Consider the following 9618-nt stretch of genomic DNA (forward strand, 5'->3'; position numbering starts at 1 on the left):
TGCAGACCATAGCAGGCTTGATGTGCAGCCAAGGTGTATCTCAGATCACATCAATTAGACTTGAGTGCTCAGACTACATGACAGTCACACAAAGACACTTTGGTCCTGTCACCAATGAGTATGACCACTTAGTGAAAACAGCATCAATGCCTGCTTGCAGCTTCAGGATAAGTTTCTGTGAGAACATTCAATGCTGAGATGCTGTGCTTGTATGTTTCTTTCCAGAATTTTCTCTCATCTAGAGAGTTTGCAGTGATGGTGCTTCACAAGGCACTAGGCCCCAAGGAAAATTTTGGCCTCACCTTCTGAAATTATTTCTCCAGCCATGACCACTTTCTGGCTGCCAAATTTTCCTTGTCATGGTTACAATCTCACAGGAATCAGAGAACAGTGAACCCGCTGGTGGCCTTTATGTGGAAGCCTCTGTCCACCTTCAGACACTGCCATGACCATCTTTCTAGGAGAAATACTTTTCCCTCCAGACCATAGCCTCAATCTGCAGAAATTAAGTTCTGAGCCTGGCTGCTGAATCAGGACCAAAGAGACAGAAGGTAGGACATGATAGGTGTAACCATCAAGGTGGCCATCATGCACAGCCACATAGTATCACACACTGCTACACACTTATCATATACCTGTAACACCTTCATTGTACCCTCCTTACACAGTCATGATGTACTTGTCACATGACTACCACATATCCATCACACTTCCCTCACATAATTGTCAGGCTGATCTTACACATATCCTCATTCCAGGATGGCCTTTGCCCACCACACAGGTTCCCTGGGGATCAGACAGATTCCCCTAAGTCTGTGGTACCAGAGCCCTCTAAGACTTTTAGGCTATCAGGCATGATCTATGCCTCAAGAGGGGCTCAGAGACCTACCCCAACCCCAAGTCCCCATGGGAGGCAGCCCTGGCCACCTGGATTCCCCCACTGCCTTGAGATAGAAACACCAAAAAGAAAAGGGAACTTCAGGGGGCAGTATGCCAACCAGTTTCAATCCTGTTCTGAGTCTTTCAGGGCTGCCCAGAGCAACTGCACACCTCTCAAACAAACCTGAGGAATCTTAGGGAGGAGCTGCATGTGCCCAGGGCTGTGGGGAAACTGCCCATGGTGAGTAGGGTCCTGGGGAGCAAGAACATGAGGAAGGAGAAGTAGAGTAGACTTGGCATAAACTGAGGGCACATGTCCCTGAGGACCCAGCAGCAGTATCTATGTGGCAAAGTCTGATAGGCCATGAGCCAGGGCTTACATCAGCACAGAAAGTGGGAGCTGTGCATGGTGTGGTCATTCCAAGACCTGTATACTCTGCAACTAATGGAAGTTGTGGGAGGGTCCTGGTCCAGATATTGGAGGAAAGGGGGACAGACAGAATCTAAGAATCCTGCTACACAACCAAGCTAGGCAGAGTAGACCAGAAAGCCTCTGCAAGACAGATCCCAGGGTGGGCAAGAGTTCTCATTCAAGCAGCAAGGCAACCAGACTTGCACAGAGAGGAAGAGAACCACCCCAAGGAGCTTCAAGTTCAAGCCATGAAGGGACAGAGGCAAGGCCCTATAACTGTGCTGTCTGAAGCTAGCAGGTAAGTAAAACACAGAGTGGGAAGGGAGAGGGAAAATGGATCCTGGGGGCATAGACCACAGAGCATCCACACTGGCATAGGCTAGGGTCTGCAGCAGAGGGAAAGAGGCAGGAGGAAACTACAGAGGTGGAATCAGAGAGCAGTTGACTAATTATCAAGTTTCAAAGGGGCTTTTGTGGTACAGGAGAATACCAGTGAGGTCAGAAGATTCTGTGAAGTGTCCAAAGGGGCTAGCAGTTTTGCTGGAGATATTTGGTTGGAGGAGAACTAGAAGGAACTTCAAGAATCAAGGTTGCCCAGGAGTAGAAAGGAGGACTGAGCATAGGCTGGAGGCAGAGATAGCTTCTTTGGGATCCCAAGCATGGCAGATCCTGTGCAGGCAAAGAGGGTATGGTAATAAAGCAGAACTTATCCCACACACTCCCAGGAGCTCAGTAGAGCAGGGACTGAGGTGATTAGGACAGAAGGAATAGAAGCAGGAGAACTCTCAGGAGCTCAAAGAAAGTGATCAGGTGGGGGTTGGGCTGTAGTGCAACAGATTAAGAGTACATGAGGAACTTGAGGACCAGTGTAAGGATCCCAGTTCAAGCCCCCGACACCCCACCTGCAGAGGGGTCACTTCATGAGCAGTGTAGCAAGTCTTCAGGTGTCTATCTTTCTCTCCCCCTCTCTGTCTTCCCCTCCTCTCTCCATTTCTCTCTGTCCTATACAACAGCAATTACAACAACAATAATAACCACAATAATGGAAAAAATAACAAGGGCAACAAAAAGGAAAATAAGTACTAAAGGAAGAAAAAGAGAGGGGGGAAGAAAGAGAGAGTGAGAAAGAAAGAGAACAGGTATAGCTGAGGAGAATAAGATTTAAAGACATCCCAGGAGCTCAAGAGACCTGGAGAAGGGGGACAGGAGGTATGCTGGTAGATCATGACACTAGAGCAGGCAAAGCTAGTTACTTAAATTCATTCACAGTAATCTAGACAAGGTAGGATGGAACATACGGTGACAAGCAGGCAACTTAGTAGCTCTGGGAAGCTGGGTCAGGGATAGCCTAGGGATGCTATTGGGATAGCCCAGGAGCTATAGTTGCTTGGAAAGCATGGGGAGGATGAGCAGATATGAAGGGTTGAGGGACATCCCCAGATCTCAGGGTAGCAGATAGCAGCAAAGAGAAAGCAGTGAAGATGAGGTGCTGGGAGACTACTCAGAGGGATAGGGAAACAGGTTGAGATAGTCAGAGTAAGAGAACATGTATCTCAGGGCATGAGGCATTTATCGGGATGATAGAGTAGAGTAAGATAACAAGGGGGCCCTGGTACCTTAGGGTATGGGGGTGGCTCATCAAGAGAGTAGAACAGCAGAGAAGTTGAGTGTGGGTGTCAAGTCATGACAGGGGTTCAGTGCAGCTAGAACAATTGACTGTTCAGGGGTTCAGGGAATACTCTGGCATCTATACAGGCTGCAGCATGTTGACTGCTAAGCAGCAGCAGGGAACTCAGCTCAGCTGGAAGTGGAGTGAGTGCAGTTAATTAGGTAAGTTTACCCCCATAAACACAGGGGATCTGGGAAAGGCTGAGCTAGAGTCAGCATGGTCCTAGTGGAACACCCTTGGGGATCAGGACATAGAGTAGGGGAGCAGGGAAATAAGGAACACCCAGAAGCTTAGAGCACTTGGGCTGGGTGACCTGGTGAGTGATGCCCAGCAGCTAGTGAGAACATAGAATGAAGTGAAAAGGGTTACAGGGGGTATCCTGAGAGCTCAGGAAGCAGGAACAGAGTGAACAGGGGTGTAGGGAGTTGTATGGAGTGCAGGAAACACCTAGTAGCTGAAGGCACTGAGGTTGGAAGACATGGGAAATTTGAGTTCTGGTGCACTCAAAGGGCTTATCAGAGTTAGGTTTGGAAGAGTAAATAAGTAGGGAAGGCAAAGACAGGGTGGCCCAGTGCATGGGGGAGCATGAACCACCTTGCAACCTCAGGGCATTGGGGCAGAGTGAGCTGGTGAACATGGAGTGTAGAAGTCACCCAGGAGATTGAATGTTTGAAGGAATGAAGCATTGGGCCTCTGAATCCCTGAGCTGGGACTGGCTGAAGAGGACAGTGGGAGAGTACTGACTTCCTGGAGCTCTGGGAACAGGGTGAGGAGTGAATTCCTCCTTACATATACTGCAGGTACATTCCCAAGTGCTCAGGAAAACAACAGGAGCATGGTGATGCAGGTGGACTGTGAGCTTGTTGCATGATGGAATCAGGGTAAAACAGTGATCTGGGTGGTACATGGTAAAATCCAGGTTTCCAGGGGAGCTGGGGAAGGATGAATAAAGGAACCAGGAGGGCAGGGGGCATCCCAGTATCCCAAAGGGTCATGGGGAGAGTTGACATGTCAGGTATTAAGGGGAACAGGAAATGGTGGACTTACTTCCTGTCCTCTCAACTTGCATGTTCATCTTTCCCAGTTCTCCTGTGCTTATGACACTGGGATAGGGTGATTTGGTGAGTATGTGGTGCTTGTGGTACCTAAGCTCTCCAGGGAGGGTATATAGAATAATTAGCTATACAGAGAATTATCTAGGATTTCAGAGGTAGTGGGACAGAACAAGGGTAAGCAGGGTGATGGGTTCTGAGAGAAATTTGGTGATCTGTAACCCTGGGGCAGGGTGAGCAGGTGACTTTGAGATATATTCTGGGAGCTCAGAGTACCTATAGAAGGCTAAATAGGGGTGCAGGGATCACTCCAGGTACACAGGAGAGCTTTACTGAGTTTATTAGATAAGGGTGGAGGGAATATGACACCCAAGAATTCAGGGTATAGGGAATAATTTGGTCTGGTACATAGGGGTACCTGGGTCATTGCAGTAGCTAAGGGCCCTACAGCAGGGTGAGCTGATGAGTATAGAATGTGGAGACCAACCCAGGAAGTAAGGGGAGATGGGGAAGGGGTGAGCCACAGGAGGTCTGAGCTGGGACAGGTTGAGCAGGGGTGTAGGGGGCCAGCAGGTATTTTGGGAGCTCTGGGAAGGAGATGGAATCAGGGTAAAATGATAATCTGGAGCACATGGGATACACCAGATGCTCAGGAAAGCTGTCTCAAAGTGAACACAGCAGCTGAGAGGACAGTCACTTAAGGAGCTCAGAGAAGCAGGGACTAAGGGTCTTTAGTTCCAGAGGACACTTGAGGGACTCAAGGTAACTGAGAGAGGTAAACACATCAGTTGCGGTACAGGAGTACTTTAGTTGATCAGGGAAATTGTAAAGGGTTATCTAGTGAATATGGAATGTACAGGGCAATGTGTTAGCTCAGAGGAGATGCAATAGGCTAAACCAGTGTGCAGTGGATACACCAGGACCTCATGGGAACAGAAACAAGAGTGAGCAAGGGTTGGTGGTTGCTGAGAGAACAGTGATTTAGGTAAATGTGGTAGGATGTGCTTGTGAGTATGGGGTGCAGTGGACACCTTGGGAGTTCAAGGAAGCTGGGCCAAGGTGAATAGAAGAGCATGGATCTCAAGGGAGCTGAACAGGGCTGAGATTCTGAGTTGGGGTGCACTGAGCACCTAGGAACTTATGAGGGCAGGAGTTGAGTGTGCGGGGGGCACCTGAGAACTTAGGGGAACTGGAGGTTCTTGAACAAGTAAGCAAAAATGCACAGGACTGAGAGCTCATGTGGCTGGTATGAGAGAGAGGATGAAAAGAGATATGAGGGGTACCCTAATAATCAGGGGAGCATGAGGTGTATGGGTGACAGCAGCTTAGGGCATAGGGGCAGGGTGGTGAACTGGTGAGTATGGGGTACAGAGGGGAACCCTCTGTACCCCATACTCACAATGATCAGGAAAGCAGGGATGTGGGACCACAGTGGGGGCTTAGAGCAGGGGACATACCCTGAGGTTGGAGAGAACTGGTGGGGAGCAGGTAGGGAGTATCTGGAGACATGCAGTCAGTCTACAGTGCCAGAACTGGCGAGGGTTTAGCCCCTGGTTGGTTACCTCTGAGAGGAAGTTTCTAGGTCTGGAGAAACCCTCGAAATGACAGGGACCTCTGAGTGTGAGGTCTTCACTGATAGGACAGAGGTGCTCTGAAGGCCAGGGATCCACCAATGTATTCCAGGATTTTAGCATGTGCAGCAAAGGAGTAGATTCAGGTAGATGTATGGTACCAGTGTCCTAAGTGGTACCTCAGCCTAAAGTACTAGATGTCTGAGGGCACTGGGAGGGTGTATGGCATCACTGGAATTCCATATGGCTATTCAAGTAGAGGACTGTGATAGAGGATCCAGACTAACTCAGGACTGGACAGACGTGGTGTCAGCTGGGGCTGGAGCTCAAGTGTTCAGGCAGATAGGTGAACTGCTGGATCTGATGTGAAAGGACTCCCCAAGGAGTCCTGAATAAAGGTTAACTGAGTAGGTAGAGTATCCTAGTTACTACAATAGGACAGGTTGAGCTGGTGAATATAGGTTGCAGGGGAATTCCAAGAATTTGTGAGAAATTATATAGGGGACTAGGGGGCTGAGGTCACTCCAGGAGCTCAGTGGAGCTTGTACAGGGTTATTATGGGTATAGAAAATACCCCAAGATCTTGTGGGAACAGAAACTAGGGTGAATATGGGAGTAGGTCACAGGGAAAATAAACAGTTGCTTAGGTCACTGGGGTAGTATGAAGTGGTAAGTATTCTACTCTGGAATTGAGAGTAACAGGAGTAGTCTGTATAGAGAAACAGGAGGGTTCACAGGAACTTAAGGGACCTCAGGACAGCTGGTGCAGGGGTGAGAGGTTGAGTGGGTTACTGAGGACACCTCAGGGGATTATGGAAGCAAGTGTTAAGTAAGCTAGAACCTCCAGGAGGTCAATGTAAGGAAGACTTGCTAAGTAAATGCAGATACAGGACAAAGTGGCCAAACCTGGACCAGAGATCCATGTCATGAATTCACAGGGCCTTTAATGTGGGGTCAGGTCATCTTGGTTGCATTAAATCAGGAACAAAGAATGGGCACTGGGATTCTGGTGTCACTGGCTGAATGGCACAAGGGCAGTCTCATGGAGAACCATGCACTTAGATGAAGCCAAAGGACTCAGTTCAGAGTTATTGGTCAGATTGGCAACTCAGGGAACAGCAGTGATATGGTGGATCCTTGCAGGGTAGAAAGGGATCACAAGTGCTCTCATTTTCTCTTTCAGCCACCACCACACCCCCCTCGGTCTTCCCACTGGTTCCCAGCCCCCAGACTACGTCTAGCTCCTCAGTGAACCTGGGATGCATGATGTCAGGCTACTTCCCTGAGCCTGTGACTGTGTCCTGGAACTCAGGCTCCCTGACCAATGGTGTGCTCACCTTTCCATCTGTGCTCCAACCCTCGGGGCTCTACACAAGCAGCAGCATGGTGACTGTGCCTGCCAGCAGCTGGCCTGGGCAGACCTACACCTGTAATGTTGCCCACCCAGCCAGTGGCAGCAAAGTGGATAAGACTCTTCGTGAGTATTCAGCCTGAGAAGGTTCCCCACCAAACAGACAGATCCTGGGAGGAAACCTCAAATAGATACCAGATGTTGAGGGTGTTTCCACAAGACAAACAGGTCTTGGAAGGGAGCCTCTAATAGGTACAGATGCTGGAGGATGTTCTCATCAGACAGACAGAACCTGGGAAATAGCCCCCAATTGACATCAGATGCTGGGGGGTTTTCCCACCAAACAGTCAGAACCTTGTGGGGGAATGCAGTCCAGGGCAATTGGGGGTTTTTCTGTGTTCTGGTTAGAAAACTCCCTGATCTTGCAGAAGGGTCCTGTAGTCATCTTCATTAGCCTAAAGGGACCACAGAGTCTAAGAATGCACTTGTCCTGAGGTTTCTGTGTAACTTACCCACACTAACCCTATCTGCTTCACCCACAGCTAATGAAGTTATTCCTGGACCCACACCATGCACGTGCTGCAAATGTCCAAGTAAGCTGCTCTTATCCATTACCCCACAAGTCATCCACCCTGCCTTCCATACACTCCTCCTTGAACCCATGCTTAACAATCCCAAACCCTATGTGATTTCCACCCTTAGACTGGGGCCACTGAACTCTGCTGTGTCTCTTTCACCAGCTCCTGATCTCCCTGGGGGGCCATCAGTCTTCATCTTCCCCCCAAAGCCAAAGGACACTCTGATGATCTCCCGCACACCTGAAGTGACTTGTTTGGTGGTCGATGTGACACCTGAGGAACCTGATGTGCAGTTCAGCTGGTTTATGGATGACAAGGCAGTACAAGGTGCCAAAAACAAGGTATCAGACCAGAAGTTCAACAGCACCATTCGGGTGATCAGTGCCCTCCCCATAAGCCACCAGGACTGGCTAAAGGGCAGGGAGTTCAAGTGCAAGGTCAACAGCAAGGCCCTCCCTTCAGCCATTGAGAGGACCATCTCCAAGCCCAAAGGTGAGCTGGGTGACTGGGTGACCTAAGTGGCCAGTTGAATGGGTCCAATCCTCCTTGTTAAGTGATCATGTGCTGACCACATCCACAGGGCAGGTCCGAGAACCTCAGGTCTATGTCCTGCCACCCCCTCGGGATCAGCAGGGAAAGAATGAATTCAGCGTGACTTGCATGGTCATAGGCTTCTACTCTGAAGAAATTAACGTGGAGTGGAAATCCAATGGAGTGCCAGAACAGGGTAGTAAGTACCACACCACACCACCTCAGAAGGACACAGATGGCTCCTACTTCCTGTACAGCAAGTTGAATGTGCACAAGAACCAATGGAATCAGGGAAACACTTTCTCCTGCATGGTCATGCATGAGGCGCTGCACAACCACCTCACAGAGAAGACCATCTCTCATGTTCCTGGTAAATGAGCATCTGACACACCTGTACACAGGCTCCAGCATCCATGGAGAGCCTGACCCCTCCTGTACATAACCTCTAGGCATCAGTATGAAATAAAACACTCATAACTGCCCTGGAACCTAGACTCTGAAAGCATGGTTCTTTGGAGGCAGAGTGGGTTTGCGTTGCTGGGTAAGGTGGGCTTCCTCAGCCTCAGCTCCCAGGTGAAATTGAGAGAAACAGAATCCCTGGAAATGGGTGTGTAGTGTCCCAACCTCTATGGAGTCCCCACATGGACAGAGCCATCTTGGACACAGGCCACTGTCTGCTGGGTCACGGGAGAGTTGCAAGTTGGCCTTTAGTGTGGATGCAAGTTCACTGTCACCCCAGGGTACTGCCATTTTGGGCCCACCCTCTCTTGGGTAAGGGACCTGTGTCCAACATTTTCCTCCCTGATGTCCCTCCATGAGGGATAACCCATTTGTGCCTTACTGGGTAGGACTTCCCAGGTCCCACAAGGGCACCAAGTCCAGACCCACTGAATACCCATGAAGCATTGAGAGGCTGCACACACTTGCCACAGCAGTGCACCCTCACATGCAGAAAGGTGTTACAAACTGGGGCCCCTCTGTGACACACCCAGTTCCCAGAACACAAAGTTTGAAGTTACATTCACAAGCCTTTCATAAAAATGAATATCCAACAGCAGCTTTGCACACACATGCACACACTAAGCACTCAGACACATGAACGTGCACACAGCTCTTCTGTACACATGAACATTGAACACTGTGGCCAGGGGCACATGTGTAGACCTCAAACAGGCACACAGGCTTTTCACATACATGAACACATGAATGATGTAAACACATATAGACTCTATGCTATGTTATATGCATGCAGTCCTTGCATCCACAGATCCTACACATGCCTAAAATGTGCATTTATTCATATGCAATATTAACAGATTAGGAGTTTGCCCATACATATAGACACTTAGGTACATAACATGAATACATGCCAGCCAGACATATTCACAAACACACACAGGAACTTATGCACTGGGGTACACAGGGAATGACCTGTTCATACTCAGAAAGAGCTTGGGAGCAAGATGCTTAACCTTGTCTCAGACCCAGTGCCCACCCATCCCTGAATCAAGGACTTTTCATCTCATCCACCTACTGACACCCTGTTCCCCTAAGATAATAACCTCTATCCCAGGC

At 49.2% G+C, this 9618-nt stretch overlaps 1 gene segment (V, D, J or C); it reads left to right on the forward strand.

The window, feature by feature from the left end:
- Positions 1 to 1166: 1166 nt before the first annotated feature.
- On the forward strand, positions 1167 to 8531 carry LOC103121437 (Ig gamma-2 chain C region-like). The segment is given in 5 exon segments: positions 1167 to 1589; positions 6767 to 7060; positions 7477 to 7527; positions 7675 to 8004; positions 8093 to 8531. Coding segments are annotated over 4 exon segments (924 nt in total).
- Positions 8532 to 9618: the final 1087 nt, after the last annotated feature.

The sequence above is a fragment of the Erinaceus europaeus genome, chromosome 14 (assembly GCF_950295315.1).
Source record: "Erinaceus europaeus chromosome 14, mEriEur2.1, whole genome shotgun sequence".
Taxonomy (NCBI): domain Eukaryota; kingdom Metazoa; phylum Chordata; class Mammalia; order Eulipotyphla; family Erinaceidae; genus Erinaceus; species Erinaceus europaeus.